At 41.7% G+C, this 18,102-nt stretch overlaps 1 protein-coding gene across 1 annotated transcript; it reads right to left on the reverse strand.

The window, feature by feature from the left end:
* Nucleotides 1-15,704: 15,704 nt before the first annotated feature.
* LOC148569329 (uncharacterized) lies at nt 15,705-16,436 on the reverse strand. The gene has a single exon (XM_088484994.1). The coding sequence runs from the start codon at nt 16,434-16,436 to the stop codon at nt 15,705-15,707; it is 732 nt and encodes a 243-aa protein (XP_088341120.1).
* Between the last annotated feature and the right edge of the window lie 1,666 nt (nt 16,437-18,102).

The following is an 18,102-nucleotide window of genomic DNA, read 5'->3' on the forward strand; positions in this document are numbered from 1 at the left end:
TGCGGAACAAAATTACCTTGGAGAAGGAAGCTCAGATAGAACCAAAGAAGAAGAGAGGCAGCTCAGGCAACCTTCAGCTCAGGCAGAACAGAGGGCGAGGAACACAAACCAAAGGTGAGGAACGAGGGGAAGAACAGAAGTGCCGTGAAGCGTTGAGGAACCTTCAGCATCGTAGTCAGCCTTCAGCTTCACCGACGAAGTGAGGACTGAGAAGTGGACATGCACGATGGTGGCAGTGCTGCACCACGAGGAAGAAGATGGCGTGGGATCCGTCCAGCCTCCGACGTGGTGGCGCAGACAATGGTGGATGGCGGCACGATGGGCTTGGAGAAGAGAGTGAGGGCTTGGAGTCTTGGAGAAGATAGTGTTTCTCTGTTCTGTGTGTTAGTGTGGTTTGGTCGTTTGGGATTAGGGTTTCCTTACATGAACGAAGCCCTTTCCCATTTTTTGGCCCAAAACGACGTCGTTTTGGTGAAAATGGGCTCCTAAATCAAACTCGCTGACTCGCCCTCAAACTCGCGAGTTTGACCGATTCTGTCCGAGTCTAGCCGAGTCTACCCGAGTCTACCCAGAAACGAGTTTGTGTCCGAGTTAACTCGATTCTACTACCTAAACTCGTAAACTCGTACGAGTTTACGAGTTAACTCGCGAGTTTGACAACCATGGCAGGTCCCTTACTACAGAAAGTTTTTTACTCAACAATAAGTGGAAGCAAGAAGCATCCTTATGACGTCTTAGGAACCTTACAATCTCAAAAGATGTCAATTTGTTTTCATTTGTCTATTACAAAAGCTTGAAAACAAAAATGCTAAAAAATTAATTGAGAATGCTGTCATTTGTATAATAGTTAACCTCTTTAAAATAACATATCTGTTATTCTTTGATGTCCCATTTTCATTTCTCCATCAGTTTGAAATGCAAAATGATGAAATTTGTATAGTTTTGCTTTTTTAAATTAGTTATTAAGAAATAAAAGTGGCTACTAATGAAAATATACTTAGATTACCATGCATGTGTCAAGCTTCCATATTAATGTAGAGCAATGCTTACAATTATAAACCCCTTCGAAAAAGGATCTTTCTTAGGAAAAGCAAAGGTAATAAAAGCTTATGCACTCTAAAGTCATAAGAGGCAAGAAGCAGGACCGTGCAAAAAACAAAAAAATGGCCATGTTTTGTTGGATTTGTTTAAAGCACATATTTTGACATCTCTCTTATGTGAACATTCCACAGCTGTAAGCTTGTTCAAACTCAAAAAAATGACTGAACTAAAAGTAGTGTCTATAAATTCATATAGAAAATGTTATCTTTAGAAGCAAATAACCATAGAGAAAAGTATGTAATAAAGTTATATAAGATGAGCGAAAATGAAAGCCTTGATGACTTGTTGGGATGCAATTCCACCAACCAAAGCAGCCACATCATGAAGCTCTGTCGCACCAAATTGACACATCAAATTGATAAGATCCCCTGCTAAAGCAGCACCATTGTATATCTTGATTTGTTGCAGAGTAAAATAATCATCATAATATACAAAGTTTGATATTGAATAAATGGCAACTAACCAAGCACCTCAAAAGCAACCAAAAAATAGTCCATGTATTCAGTCAAATTTCAACATCAATATATTCAAACTGATTTTACATACAAATTTGTTCATGCAAACTATATTATTTGTTCTAATATGGTCAATTCTGTCCTCTTCAAATACAAATCAATTAGAGTGTGTAATCAGACTACTGTCCAAACATTAAAGAAATAAAATATAAACTAAGATATTATATCCACTTCAAAATTTTGCATCATAGTGATAAAATAGCTTCACAAAAGAGTTTGTTTGTCCTCTATCAAGCATTTTTTGTATAGCTTGTAAATATTTTAAATACAGTAAATATTATGAATTGTAAAATCATCGGCATGTTCAGTGACGGATCCAGAAAATTTTGATAGTGGGGGCAAAATATATATAATATAATAAAAAATTTTATAATAAAAATATTAAGTATACATAAAAATTAGTTATCAAATTATTCATTAATCGTTATATTTATATATAAATATATGTATTTTTAATTTATTTTTAATTTGTATTTTTTATTTCAATATGTATACATGTGATTATTTTTTATGTACATATAATATAATTAGTCTTTAAAATATATAATTTATAAATTAAAACACTAAAATAGTAATTTAAATTATAACATATAATTTAAAATTGGGTAAAGTATACTTTTTATTCCTGAAATTTAGCAAAAATTTTAAAAGTACCCCTAAGTTTTATTTTGTTTCAGTTTTGTCTCAAAAGTTTTTTATTTGCATCAAATATACCCTTGACGGCTAAATTTTCAAAAAATTTAAGACTAATCTAACAATAATGCATGAAAACTATGCTTGATTTGCTTGTGTTGAGAGTTGTTCTTATCAAATTGTTGTTGAATTAGTCTTAAATTTTTTGAAAAATTAGCCGTCAGGGGTATATATTTGATACAAATCGAAAACTTTTGAAACAAAATTGAAACAAAATAAAACTTAAGGGTATTTTTGAAACTTTTGTCAAATTTCAGGGACAAAAAATATACTATATCCTTTAAAATTTTATTATTTAGGTTTTATATTTTAAAAAAATTGAATAATCTTTTTCTTAATAATACAATCGAAATATTTCTCTTTTTATGTAGAATAATACTACATATTCAAGTTTTTTGTTAATTAAGTCCAACCAAATTAGTCTGAGATAACAAAAATTAGTTATGACTAACATTATTCAAAGTCTTATTGTTTAATTTGATTAGACTTAGTTCATAAAAAAATTTGAATGTGTAGTATTACTCTTACATAGAAGCAATTTTTATTGGAATTCATAGTTTAAAAAGTTCTTTCAATTAATACAGTTGTTACAGAAAAAAAATTAAAACTAATATAAAAAAGATAAATAATACTCTTTCGAGTTGATTTCTAAGAAAAAATAATAAATTTTATTTAAATTGAGAATTAATCATTCTAACAATATCTAATATAAAATTCTTAAATTGACTATAAAGTACCAAAAATTAAGTAAAAATTATTGTGGGGTCAAAATCAATAATTTAGTGGGGGCAAATAAATTTTATTATCATATACTACTCAAAAAATTTTCAAATTGTAGTGGGGGCGCTTGCCCCTACACTTATACACATGCATCCGTCCCTGGGCATGTTCATATTATTTGTATAAAGATATGTATGCATAAGCTATGAGCATGGTCAAATTAAGCATACCAAAGCTACTCAATGATTGTAGAGCTATTTCTACCCTTTTTAAAATGTTCATAGGCACACTGTGCATGTCGCTCCCACTGGTCAACTGCTTCAAGCTGATGAACACTGAGTGTAGCTGCACAAAACTCATCAAAATCCATCCTCCTATATTGCAATGCATTAAGCTGCAACTCAAATTTATTTTAATCAGCGAGCACTATTGGTGCAAATCTTATTTATATAATTTATGGAAGCATTGGCAGTTAAATTATAGAACTTACTGGTCCAAGTAAGTTAGAAATGTGTGACTCCTTCACAGCATCTATTCATAGTATTGAAAGCTTCTCTGATGACTTCTTTATAATATTACAAATGCAAAAGGGATTATTAGCTTGGTGCACTAATGATATGCTTCATTGTCTTCCAAAAAGCAAAAGTAAAGATACAAAGAATAAAAACACCAAATTAAATAACTACATTACCTCATCTTTGAGCATGTGAATTGTTAACAGAACCTGTGCTGCTACAACTAATAAAGCGAATAATCTAAGTTACACCATCATTTATGAAATGAAACTGTTTTAATTTCCCTAGGTTTACATAGAATTTAACCAAAATTTTCATCCCTAAGATACTACTGCTCCAGTATTACAGTGATTGAGGAGAAGAAAAGATTGGAAAAAACTGATAACAACGAAATAATTTTAGGCTAGAAGTAAATAGTTGGACAGAATCTAAATTGGTAGCATTAGTAGCTGTGTTTTGCCTTTGAAACTTAAGTTGTGCTACTAAAAAATGGTAACTTACATTATAGATTACACCCTACATCAATGTTTCCAAAAAGGTCCAAAATCTTTAACTCGCCATACCTACACACCAGAAACATAAAAAGATTAGTGGAAAACATTGAGCAGAGAAACTTCAAGTCATTTGGGGTGGAGTGAGCTGCTGCACGACTTGGCCTTTCCTGGGCAAAGCTGTCCGATTCAGAACAGTGGGGTTGGGTTGTCGCTGCAACATACTTTGTGCGCGTCGCCGTCGCGCTTCGCATCACCATCTCTAGTGCCGATTCCTCACCATCGATCAATCATGTGTATAAGATTGAATTGAGAGAGAAACAAATTGAGGAAAGAGAGAGAGGGAGAGAGAGAGAAATGATAAATTCGAAATTTTTTTTGAAGAAGACTGAAACTTTAAAACTCATTCAAATTTTTTTTCGGGAAAATTCCCACTAATGAGTTTTGTTTAGTATTTGAAATCAAAGCATTTGGCTGATCAACGAAAGGCAATTCATGTGATGGTGTTATCAGCCAATCAAATGCTACGATTATCAACTGTATTTGGATAATTGGAATTTCGGAATTAGGGATACACAAAGTTTGAATTACCTGGAAGTCTTCTGTGCAAAACAAAGCTTCATCCGTCTTCTCAGCCTCCATCGTCCACTCACGCTAGTTTTAACATCCTATTATGAGGAGGAAAAAAATAAAACTACATAGGACAGTTGTCACTCTCTCAGACATCATTTAACAGTGCTAAATAGTGTCTGAATTCACTGTTTGGCTAGTTAACCATTATATATTAATAGATTGGCTATTCCTTTAATAATATTGACCCCCTTTTTTGCATAGTATCCCTCGTACAATCTGGTAATCATCCAGAAAATAATTATCAAAAGTGATAGAGAGAGCAAGAGACAAATATAAAACTATCTAGATAGCAAAAGCAGTTTAAACACACCATTAATATTGGCAGTAAACATTCTATGTATAAAAACTAATAAATTTTATAGATAAGGAGGAAACATTAGCAAATGATAATCTTATTAAATAACTTACCACATCCTCAGGGTCATCCGGTTCTATACGAAGCTTTGCTAGTAAACTTGGTGATTGAACATTGATAGTTGCCGCTTGTGCAATTTTCTATTTGATAGCCTCGTTTATAGTTTCAATAACTCGTTCAGCTTCTAATAAAACATCGAAAGAAATTAATTGCTGAATATACCATTCCCCATCTTCACTATAAATAGCCTGAATTTTACTGTCAATAGGATATTTATCTTGAGGATCAGAACTGATCTTTTACTCCTAAGAGTGAAATAACAAAAATAGTTAATTATGATCATGAGAAAAATATTGCATTTAAATAATTTCAATCGTTTGAAATGAGCACTTGCTCATATAATCTCAATTCACTAGTACAATTGCGAAAGCATAGTAACTTAAGTTTTAAAGACAATATCACAATATGCTACACCATTCAAATTCATAAATTCACTGACAGTCAGAATTGTAAATAAGACATACCACTTCATTATCCTTATGTTTTGACAAAGTAAAAGGTGCACTAGCATTTGGACCGGCATTTGAACCACATATTTCATTATCTTGTTCAATTTCTCGAGTCCAGAGCAATCAATTCATATCCATAATCAGCAAAACCAATTCAATAATTAACAAAATCAGCATATTCATAGTCAGCAAAGCCAATCTCTAACCTAATTCAACAATAAAAGTAACAACAATAACATTTCAACCATTTAAACATTTTAAGTTTAACTTCTTCCATATTCTAATCAGATTCTTAAATCATATTCTAATCGATGAATTAAATATTAAAAATTAATATAGAATATTAGAATAACTAGAAAAAACTTACATATTGACTATTGTTGTAGCTGCAGAATCAAGCAGTGTAGTGCAGGCATCAATACCCGCGGAAGAGAGGCGAGGGATGGATGGGGACGTGGTGAGACGCGAGCACTCACCAGGCGTTGGGTGCAATGATGGCGGATGAGCAGAATACGAGACAATGGGAGCAAGACAGCTAGCAACGAGCACGCGAGGGACGACAAGCAGAGGAGGTGCGACGAGACGCGAGCGTGCAGTGGATCTGGTGAGAGCACACAATGTGGTGAATCCGGCGAGAGGAATGGCAACGGAGGCGAGCGTGTGGTGGCAGTGAACCGATGTGAGAGTGAGAAGGCTGGGGGAGAGGGGCGGCGCTGTGCCTCTATGTGTGGGAGTGGGAGTGAGAGCAAGAGAGCTGGGGGTGGGTTTGCGATTTGAATTTAGAGCAAGATTACCGGTGCATAAATCCACCGGTAATGCTTTCTGATTGGCCAAAACGCATCGTTGCACTAATCAAGGTTACAAGTGGATTTGGTAAATCCGACGGTAATGCTCGCACCAGTTTTTTATTTTTTTCCCTTCATTTATTACCAGCAGATTTATCATCAGAAAATCAAATTCGATGGTATCTTTTTTATCCGACAAATTTATTCTCAAATTTTCTGGTAAATCTGTTGATAAAATCACCGCTAATATCCGACGCTAAATCCGATGATAAATCCAATAATATTCAACATTTTTCTTGTAGTGTATCCATGAGTTTAAAATAAGAAAGGAAGATGAATTTGAGGACTTATGATATATTTTATAATTTTCTCTTTTATTAGAATTCAACTATATTAGGTAGTAGGTATACACTAAAATTAGTTACAAGTATAAAATATATGTTAGAATACAAAATATGAGTGAATAGTCAAATTGATCCCTAAAAGATTATACGATCTCCAATTTAGTCCCTGAAAGATATTTTTAATCAAATTCATCCCTAAAAGATTTTAAGTTAGTCACGTTAGTCCTTCCATTACTTCACTGGAAAATGATTAACAGAAGCTGACCTAGCACGTTAAAATTCATGTCAACACACCCCTATACATCTCAATTGGATGCCAGCATGAAAGCTTTACAAAATTTTGTCAAACTAATCCCTAACTAATAATAACCCTAATCCCAAAATAGTGCATAAATGTTAGCGGCGAGATTTCTGTCGGATTTACCGTCGGATTAGGTAGCAGATTCATAACCCTAAAATATTATCGTCGGAATAACATTTCCAATGGTAACGTCAACGGTAATATTTGGAGGAAAAAAAGAAATTCTTGGTGCACCCACTACCGTCGGATTTACTGGCGGGAAGATCCACAGTAACAAAGTTTAGTGAAATGCTGTATTTTGGACACATGAAAAACGTTACCATCAGATTAATCCTACGGTAAATCTGACGGTAATAGTGCCCTAAATGAAAGTGCGAACGTCATCTCCCCCATTTCGAATTTCACACACTCTTTCTTCATCTCCACCCTCTATCTCTCATCACCGCCACCACCTCCGTTTCCTGCCCTTCTCGTCGCCACCAAGAGCATCGTCGTTGCCACCCCCCTTTCCGTCGTTGCCAGCCCCTCTGTCTTCTCCTTCTTCCCCTGCCCCCTCTTTCTCTCTGTCTCTCCTTCATCGTCACCACTGTCTGCAGTCACCTCCATCTCCTGTCACCAATATCTGCTGCCATAGCAACTTTGACGACCACCACTGCAACATCTACGTCTTTCCTTATTTCTGTTGTTCTTCATTACAGGTTCAATGAACAACTCTTTTCCAGTTCATTTAATTTTAGTTTAATGTAGTTTAGGTTTGCGTAGAATTTCAATTTTAATTTTGAATCAGTTTCAAAGTTTGTTCAGTTTAGTTTTTTAATCTTAGTGTATTTAGGTTGATTAAGTTAGGTTAGATTCAATACATTAGGTTTTGAATAGTCGAAGTGTTTGGAATTGTCTAATTGTGTTAATTGTTGCGTTGATGACTGTTTTGCTAAGAAATTATTGCTAAGATTATTTGATAATTATTTAATTTTAGTTTAATTTAATTTAGGTTTGAGTAGAATTAGAATTTTAATCAGTTTCAAAGTTTGTTCAGTTTAGTTTTTTAATCTTAGTGTATTTAGGTTGATTAAGTTATGTTTGATTCAATACATTAGATTTTGAATGCTTGAAGTATTTGAAATTGTCTAATTGTGTTAATTACTACGTTGATGACTATTTTGCTGAGAAATTGTTGCTGAGATTGTTTGATAATTTTTAAATTTTAGTTTAATTTAGTTTTGATTTAAGTAGAATTATAATTTTAGTTTTGAATTAGTTTCGAAGTTAGTTCATGTTAGCTTTCAAATCTTAGTATATTTAGGTTGATTAAGTTATGTTTGATCCAATACATTAGATTTTGACTACTTGAACTGTTTGAAACTATCTAATTGTGTTAATTGCTGTTAATTGTTGTGTTGATAACTGTTTTATGGAAAAATTTTTGCTGAAATTGTTTAGTAATTTGATATAGGCAGACATGACGACAAGAAGAGGTATTGCTGATCAGGCTTCTAGTCGTGGTTGTAGTCGTGGTTGGGGTAGAAGGAGGGTTTCTTCCAGCATCCCCGGGACTTCTAGATCCTCTCCCTTTACTCCAACCACCCCGGTCATGCCACATGTTGCGGGTTTAACAGACCAGTCATTCATCTTGGTCTCTAACCCTAACTACGTGCCTTCGACCATGGCGGAAATGCCGCCTCCGATTGCTCAGCAGCCCACATCCACGCCAACGCTAACTCAAGCGACAGATGCTGCAGCCCCGGAGTTCAGCCATGGAAGCAGTAGCTGGTGCCCCTCCACCACCTCCCACCACACGATTGCGTATTTGGCCTGATGGTGGCACGGGTAAGTAACACGTTCAATACTCATATATTTCCTGTTTATAGTTACCGCTGAAAGTGCTTAAATTATTTATAGTTTAGTTGATTTAAGTGTTAATTGTTGGTTATTGTTTTATAATTTTAATGATTATGATTCCTCTTGTTGTTAGGTTTTTGCCCTACCTAAACGTGTGTACTCAGGAGATGACGAATGTCATCAAGCTGATGTACGACCAGCCCTGACCCAGCTGCATGAAGATCACCACTGAGACCAAGAAATGCTGGTTTGAGAAATGAGCGGTAATTACTTTCATTGTTTCTGTTTCAAACCATTTTAACTAGTTTATATCATCTATCTTGCTTAACTAATTATAAAGTTTCTTTGTTGCAGCTGCATTTCATTTAGGATGCAGAGCACAACCTGGTCATTTGAAAGATATTCAACCATAGAATAGGTCGGCGGCTCCAGCAGATGCTGGATGATATTCGTCACAGGCGGGACCACCAGACGGGATGGCTCTTACTAGAGGTAAAGAAGGGCCTGTTAGCTCATTGGGAGACCGATACGGGGTTTAGTCATATCGGCTTGTCACTAACAGAGCTAAGAGGGCATCGACTAGGTCGTCCAAGTACACCGATGGCTCGGCAACCTTCATGAAGACCAAGGCCAAGCTGGTATGTAGTTTCTTTAATATTGTTAATAACTTCGTTATTTATTTGTTTTGGATATCATTACTAGGCATTCTAATAATTTTGTATTTTAATTCAACTTGTGTAGTCGAAGTCATTGGACCACGAGGCCACATTGACGGAGACGTTCAAGTACACCCACACACTAAAGGAGAACAAAGTGAGATTTGCTGAGTAGCGGTGTGAGGACCATTATGTGAGTAAACATACATCTGATTATCTTCTGCAATAAAATTATTAGAGATTAATTGTATATCTGTCTTATTAATCACAGTAACTTATGTTAATTGTACAGGAGTCCTATATACTGAAACTAGAGGCCGCGACTCAGCAATCTCAACAAAGTGGGGAGGACGCCGCCGATGGCTCTATGACTTTAGTCGTCGACTCCGATGCGGTTTGGCGCAAGACTGCCTTAGTCCCATACAAGAACTGCGTATACGAGATGAAGTTATTCTTCGCCAGCAACCTCTGCACTTCGACGTTGAGGCCGTTGTCAGGCTTCGCCACCAGTCAAACCATCCAGCCCGAGGAAGGCGTGGATTTGAGGCTACATGTGTAGGAGCTCTAGCGTAACCTTTACCAGTGCAACCCTCATCCGCGTGACCTCTACGGATGAGCTCAGGCTGGAGTTTAGGGAGTTGCTAGAGCAGATGCTGCGTATGGAGGCTCAGATGGAGATGTACCAAGCCCAGATGCGCGCCACTGGCATCGACCTTGCTGGTGGCACACGGACATCGCCACAGCCTTCTTATGTATTTCCCCTTGCACGTTTTTCCTTTTGCATGCCTGGGTTTTTGTTTGCTTTTGCTTCTTCTTCTTTTAGAGGGGCGCCACTGGGTATTTTCTTATCTTTTACCTAAGCTCTGGGTTAGTGTAGGGGAGCCTAGGGGGTGGTTTAGGGAGTTGTAGTTTGTTTTTACTGTTTTTAGGGTTCCCGACCTCCTGTGTTGACTAAGTGGTGCTCCCGCTGTAGGTATGGCTGAATGCCCCGTACTTCCAAACCTGGCTCAACAGCCGCTAGCCGATTTCGTTGACCATTATGCCTGGGTTACTTCCGATGTGAAGGACACCCCCTCCAAGGTCACCCGGGAGAGCCTCCAGGATCTGCGCCAGGCTGGGCTCTTGTGTGGAGGTGGTCCCGAGGAAGCATTGTACCAAGTTTATATTCCTGCTGATCGGGAGCATGTCTGTCAAAAGAACCTGGCATCTCCACGATTTGTTGACTGGTTGTGGGTTTATAAACCCATGTTCACAATCTTGGGAGTTTGTTTACCCTTTTCTCCTTTTGTCATGGGTTTGTTAAATCGGTGTGATGTTCCTCCGTCGCAACTGCACCCGAACAGTTGGGCTGCCATTCGATGCTTCGAGATGGTTTGTGAGTATCTGGGGCTCCCGATCTCTGTGATCGTTTTCCTCTACTTTTTGCTTTTTACGAGCCCCTCTCGGGAGGGGAAGACGAATAAGGGGGTATATGTCCTTCAGGGCTCAACAAGGTCGCAGGATCTTTGGCCTTTTTTAGGACTCCTTTCATGGTTTTAAGTCAACTTTTTTTAAGGTCAAACCAGTCGAGGGCCATCAACCCTTCTGGCTCACTGCCGAGGGGGAAAGGCGGATCTCGACTTACTGGAGCTTTGGAACGGGGTCCGATTATTTAATAAAAATATCCTATGATTGGTTGAGCTCGGAAGAGCGTAATATCGCCGACATCTTGTTGGCCATTTTTGACGAGAAAAATCTTAATCCTCATATGGTTATGGGGGATCGGGAGACCGGTCGGTCATATGTTGGTGAGTTCACTTTTCTTGCACTTTTTGCTTAGTGTTTTACTTTTCTATTGCTCACATCTTTGCCTTTTGCTTGCAGTTTCCATGGCTGGCGAAAAGACTACCATGGCTGAGTTGATGAACCTCATTCAGGGTGGTGATGAGGACTCCTCGGTGACTCCTTCGGCTGATCATAGTCAGGAAGATGTTGGGGAGGGTAGTGGTCGGGTCGACGGGGCTGACCAAGGTCAGGTGGAGACAGCTGAGGTTCCTCCTGAGAACACCCCAGGGAACCCAAATGTGGAGGAGGAGGTCCCCTTTGGGGAGGAGGATCTGGGGTCTGGCGACGACGACCTGCAGATTGTTGGCAACCCGAAGAAGAGGAAGCGGGACTCGGGGAAGGCCCTTTCTGTTATGGAAAAGAACTTCGATGCTGGGGATTTTATTGAGTCCCAATTGCTTCATGGTACTGAAGAGTTCTTCCGGAATGCCGACCTTGTAGGTCAGGCGAGGTGGATCTATCGCAGTCTTCTCTGGGTTGCCACTTTCGCCAAGAAGGTGGAACTTGTCTTGGGAAATATTCATGCCTTGGAAGGGAAACTTCGAAACTCTCCGAAGGATCTGACAGATTCGAGATCTCGGGAGGAGTCTCTGAAGACAAAGTTGACTGAGCAGGAGGAAAAGGCTGAGGAGGATGCTAAAGAGATCAATAGGCTGGTGGAGCGGGACCTCACCTTGATGAAAGATTTGAATGCTTCTCGTGCTGAGACTGCCGCTGCTGAGAAGAAGGTCAAGGATTTGGAGGAGAAGCTGAAGTTGGCAGAGAGCTCGACAATGACTGCTCGTTAGGATGTAGCCACCCTGAAGAAGAAAAACAAGAAGATTGCAAAGGGGGCCCGGGAGGCCATGAAGCTGACCAATGTGGGGATTAAGTTTCAGGTGGCTGTGTTGGCTCCCGACCTCGATCTTTCTCAGGTTGGGGCTTTCAAGACGGTTGAGAACGGGAAGACCGTTGATATCCTCAAGCCTTGAGATGGATACCTCTCTTCAGCTTTTGTATTCTTTGCCTTGCTTCTTGTAATTTCTTGCTTTTACTTTTGGGCCTTTTTAAGGCGCCTTTTGATTGTAATGAATACTTTGGTACTTTATTTTGACTAAGCCGTTTATGGTTGTTATTGTTTGCTTGCTCGGGCCGTCGTGGCTTTTGCTTACTTTATCGTTTTTGCTTATCCGGGCCGTCGTGGCCTTTTTTTTTTATGTTTGGTTTACCATTTTTATGGTATTTATCATTTTCGTCGCTTGTTGCTTTTTAAGTTGCGCTTTAGCTTTTGGGTCCCTTTGGTTCCCGGGGTGATCAGTCCCGGGTTTTTGTTAGGTCGACCGCTCGTCATTTTGTCGTATTGGCGTATGTCTTGCAAAATACAAAGTTATTGTATATGCATATGTAGAACATAAAACAAAGGAGTGATGCAATACATAATTAAAAGAAATAGAAATAAAGAAAAATGGAAGGAAAATTAGTGGTTGTGGCGGGGTCATCAGGTCATGAGGTCGCTTTTCTTATAAGTAAAACCTTTTTAGGTTTGCCATGTTCCATGTCCTTGGCACCTCGCTTCCATCCAACCTCTCCAGCTTATATGCACTCTTGCCGAGGACTTCTCTTACCCTGTAAGGTCCTTCAAAGTTTGCGGCCAACTTACCTTCTCCCGGGGTTGGCTGTCCTATGTCGTTGCGTCATAAGACCAGGTTGCCTTCCCCGAGGCTTCTCTTTAGTACCTTGCCGTTGTACCTTAGGGCTATCCTTTGCTTGATTGCTGTCTCTGTCAGATGTGTCATCTATCTTGTTTCGTCAACCAGGTCTTTCTCGATTGCCTCGTTTCCTCCTCCAAGAAGTAATCTTGGACTCGGCTCCCCTATTTCGATTGGGATGACTGCGTCGACCCCGTATGTAAGTCGGAAGGGGGTTTTGCCGGTAGATGATTGGAGGGAGGTTCTGTAAGACCATAAGACTGAGCCTAGCTTGTCTGCCCATGAACCCTTCTTCCCTTCAAGTCGTTTTTTTAGCCCTTTTAAGATGACTTTGTTGGCTGCTTCTACCTGGCCGTTGCTTTGCGGGTGCTCGACTGAGGAGAAATTTTGCTTGATTCCTAGTCCTGAGCGAAATTCTTTGAACTTCTTGTCGGTAAATTGTGTCCCATTATCTGATACGACGAATTCTGGGATTCTGAACCTGGTAACTACTTGCCTCCACATGAACTTTTGACAGTTTGCTGAAGATATGCTGGCTAGCGGTTCGGCTTCTACCCATTTGGTGTAGTAGTCTATGGCTACTATCAAGTATTTTATTTGTCCTGACCCGGGTGGGAATGGCCCTAAGAGGTCGACTCCCGTCGGGGTGCCATCATCAGACTAAGTTCCTCAGGTGGAGCTTTATGAAAGTTAGTGTTTTCTTGGCATTTTTTACATTTTCTGACGAACTCCTGAGCGTCCGACATCATTGTGGGCTAGTAATACCCTGCCCGGATGATCTTTCTCGCCAACGACCTTCTTCCAATATGGTGACCACAACACCCCTCATGGACTTCGCTTAGGACGTAGTCCGTCTGGTCAGGGAGTAGGCATTTGAGTAGGGGTTGGTGAAGCCCTCGCTTGTACAACTGTCCTTGTGTGATCATATATTTGGGGGCTTCCCTCCTGGTGGCTTGTGCTTCCTTCTCGTTTTGGGGTGTTTCGCCGTGCTCCAGGTATCGGAGGATAGGGTCTATCCATGAGGGGGGCCTTGGTGTATGGGTTGCGCATAAGATGACTGCTGGTTCAGTTGCCAGCCCTTGGATTAGGGACCTGTTCCCCGTCCCAGGCTTGGTGCTCGCTAGCTTGGAGAGGAGGTCTGCTCGGGCGTTCTTTCTCTAGGAACATGCTGGATTACGACTTCCTCAAAGCTTTTGCATAGTTCTTTTACCTTCTCTGGGTATTTTTGTAGTAGTGTGTCCCTGGCCTGGTAGCTGCCGTTTATCTGGGATGTGACGATCTGAGAGTCACTACTAACTTCTATCCTTGACGTTCTGACCTCTTTAGCTAGGATTAATCCTCCTATCAATGCTTCATACTCTGCCTGGTTGTTGGAGACTGGGAAATCAAACTTGATCGACTGCTCGTACGCTACTCCTACCGAGCTCTCGAGAATGATCCCAGCCCCTCCGAACATTTGGTTGGACACTCCGTCAACGTGGAGTTTCCACCGTGTGTTCGGTATGTCGGGTGCCTCTCCTGTGACCTCTACCAGGAAATCTGCCATCGCCTGGGCTTTGATTGCCTGCCAGGGTTCATAGTGCAAGTCATATTGGGACAGCTCTATTGCCCATGCCATCATTCTCCCCGCAAGGTCGGGTTTCTGGAGGACTTGCCGAATGGCCTGGTTGGTTCTTAGGATGATCACGTGCCCTTGGAAGTACTGTTTTAGCCTTCTAGACGAGGTTAGTAGGGCGTAAGCCAATTTTTCCAACTTGGTGTACTTCAACTCCGCCCCTTGGAGTACTTTGCTGATGAAGTATATTGGGCATTGAGTCTTGTCTTCTTCTCAGACAAGGACTGCCGCCATGGCTTGTGTGGTCACCGCTAGGTATAAGTACAGAGGTTCTCCTTCTCTTGGTTTGCTGAGCACGGGGGTTCTGAGAGTATCGTTTTGAAATGGTTGAACGCTTCTTCGCATGCCGGGGTCCACTCGAAGGTGATTCCTTTCTTCATTAGGTTGAAGAATGGGATGGCCCTTTCTGCCGAGGCTCCGAGGAACCAGAATAGAGCCGTGAGCTTCCCGGGGAGTCGCTACACATCTTTGACGCACCCAGGGCTTGTCATTTTGAGGATGGCTTTGCACTTGTCTGGGTTGGCCTCTACCCCTCTTTGCGTTATCATGAAGCCAAGGAATTTTCCGGCCTCCATGGCAAATGCGCATTTGAGTGGGTTGAGCCTCATCTTGAATTTTCTTAGTGCTTTGAAGACAGCTTGGAGGTCGTCAATAAGGCTGCTCAGTTCTGATGTTTTCACCAAGACGTTATCAACGTAAACCTCTACTGTCTTACCGATAAGGTCGTGGAAGACTTTGCTCATTAGTCTTTGATAGGTGCCCCCTGCGTTCTTCAATCCGAATGGCATTACCTTGTAGCAATAGGTGCCTCCTGGTGTTATGAATGTTGTTTTGTCCTCATCAAATCGGTGCATCGGGATCTGGTTATAGCCGGAGTACGCATCCATGAAGCTGAGGAAACGATACCCTGCCGCCGAGTCCACCAAGGTGTCAATGTTGGGGAGGGAAAAAAGTCTTTAGGGCATGCTTTGTTCAAATCGGAATAGTCGACGCACATTCTCCACCTCCTGCTGGCTTTTTTGACGAGGACGACGTTGGACAGCCACGTCAAGTATTTGAGTTCTTTGATGAACCCAGCTTCTAGTAGCCCTGTTGTTTGTTTGGCGACTTTATTAGCCCTTTATTTAGACATCTTTCTTCGCTGTTGGGCTACTGGTTTGGCATTTGGTTTGACGGCTAGCCAGTGGGACATGACTTCGGGATCCAAGCCCGGTATGTCTGACGGTGTCCATGCGAAGAGGTCGTCGTTTGCCCTTACAACCTCCATGAGGGGGCCTTTGAGTTCCTGAGGCAGGTTTCTATTTACGAAGGTAAACTGCTCTGCCGATTTTCCAATCTGGAACTTTTCCATGTCTCCTTCTGGTTCTGGCCTCGGCTTGTCCTCCATCCTTATGTCCAGGTCTGCTAAGAATATGCTGGCTGCCTTCTTAGACTCTTTCCTTAGAGAGAGACTGGCGTTTTTGCAGGCGACCGCTGCTTCTAAGTCTCCCCTAATGGTGCCAACGGTTCTCTTGTCCGTTACGAATTTCATTGTTAGAAATTTAGTGCATATTACGGCTGAGAACTCGTTGATGGTCTTTCTCCCCAGAATGATGTTGTAGGCTGTGGAGTCTCTGAGGACTTCGAAGTCCGCCATAACCGACCTCCTGGTGTCACCGGCTCCTAGGCAAATTGGGAGAGAGATCATCCTGTCGGGCTTTATGTAGTTATCTCCTAGCCCCATGACCCCGTGTTGGTGATTTTTGAGGTCAGACTCCTTGAGTCCCATGGCGTCAAATACGTTTCTGAATAGGATGTTGGAGTCGGCTCCTGTATCAACGAGAATTCGTCTGACTAACCCCGTCCCGACCATTGCCGTGATTACCATGGGAAGTTTTCGGGGAGATCATAAAACTACTGATCTTCTGGACCAAAGGATATCATGGGAGGACCTCTACTTGGGGCAGCGGGACCTCCTGTCGAGATGGATAGAATCCAGGAATCCTTTTTTGCTGCTGATTTGGATTTGGGGGGATTGTCGCGCCCAACCACGATGTTGACCACGAAAGTTGGGGGGTTGTCGGGGTTCTCTATGGGTTCTTATCTTGCCTTGACAGTTCGGCTACGATCTTCTTTGGAACGTTCTCGTTCCCGTCTCCTCGGTTCTCTGATGAGCCGGGAGAACTCGCTCAACTTTCCTTCTCGGATGGCTTGCTCTAACGCGTCCTTGAGGTCGAAATAGTTCTGGGTTTTGTGATCGAACCCCTTGTGATTATCGCAGTAAAGGCTTTTGCTGCCTCCCGTTCTCTCTTTCAACGGCCTAGGTCTGGATAGGATTCCCTTGTCCGAGATCTGCTGGTAGACTTCCACTATGGGCGCCATGAGTGGCATATAGTTTGTGAACCTCCCTACTCGTGGGGGTTGTTTGGGTTGCTTGGCCAAGGTCCCGTCCTTGGGAGCTTCCTTATATCTATCGACCTGAGGGGCTTGCCGAACTGACGTGTTGGAGAGCTTCCGTTTATTGGCTGCTACAACCTGGCTCACCTCTTCATCATTGATGTATTCCTTAGCCACCTTTTGAATTTTCTGCATGGTCTAGACGATATTGGTGGTGAGGTGCTTTCTAAAGTCCTCGTTTAGCAGGCCGTTCGTTAGGCAGAGACTGGCAACCGAGTCCGTAAGGCCGTCGATTTCCAAGCATTCATCGTTGAACCTGTTTAGGAACTTTCTGGTCGGCTTTCTGGGTTTCTAGGTAATCCCTAGCAAGTTAATCGGGTGTTTTGCCTTGGCTATGCGTGTCGTGAACCGAGCTAGGAAGCTTTGGGAGATGTCCGTGAAAGCCGTGATGGATCCTTGTGGCAGAGCATTAAACCATCGGATCGTCGGGCCGGCTAGCGTCACAGGGAATGCTCGACACCTGACCGCGTCGCCTACCCCTTCCAAATTCATTCTCGCCTCGAACGTTGTGAGGTGCTCTTGAGGGTCCTTAGTCCCATCTATCTCATGTCCGTTGGCTTGTCGAAATTTTTCGGAAGCCGGACCTTGAAGATCGAGGGGTGGAAAGGGGTGGCTCCCATGATGACGGGTTCTAGCCGTTTCTTGGCTTTTCCCTTTTGGGATTCGCCACGGCTTTCGGACCTACCTTGGGTAGGTTGTGAGGTTGCCTGTGTTTGCGCTTCGTCTTCGCGCTTTGTCAAGCTCCTTTCCTGGTTCTCGTATCTTCGGGAGGGGGAGCGGGTGCGGGATCGGCTGGCGTCTCCGCGGGACCGGCTGACGTCCCTGTGGGACCGACTCCTCGCTGCCAGCTCCTTTTTAAGGTTTTGTACTCTATGCCTAAGCTCCTACATGATCTTGGCGCTATTAGCTCCCGTCCCTCCGAATGGACGCCTTTCAAGGGTCTTGGTGTAGATTGGTTGGTTTGGCTGAACGAAGGATCGTGGTTGTTCGAACAACTGAGTGCCCAACAACATCATGATATAGGCACGAAGAAAGCGCCGCACAGTCTCCTCATCGGCTCCCTCGGGGCACTCTCCAAAAGT

The sequence above is a fragment of the Arachis ipaensis genome, chromosome B4 (assembly GCF_059453495.1).
Source record: "Arachis ipaensis isolate K30076 ecotype BB chromosome B4, ASM5945349v1, whole genome shotgun sequence".
Lineage (NCBI taxonomy): Eukaryota > Viridiplantae > Streptophyta > Magnoliopsida > Fabales > Fabaceae > Arachis > Arachis ipaensis.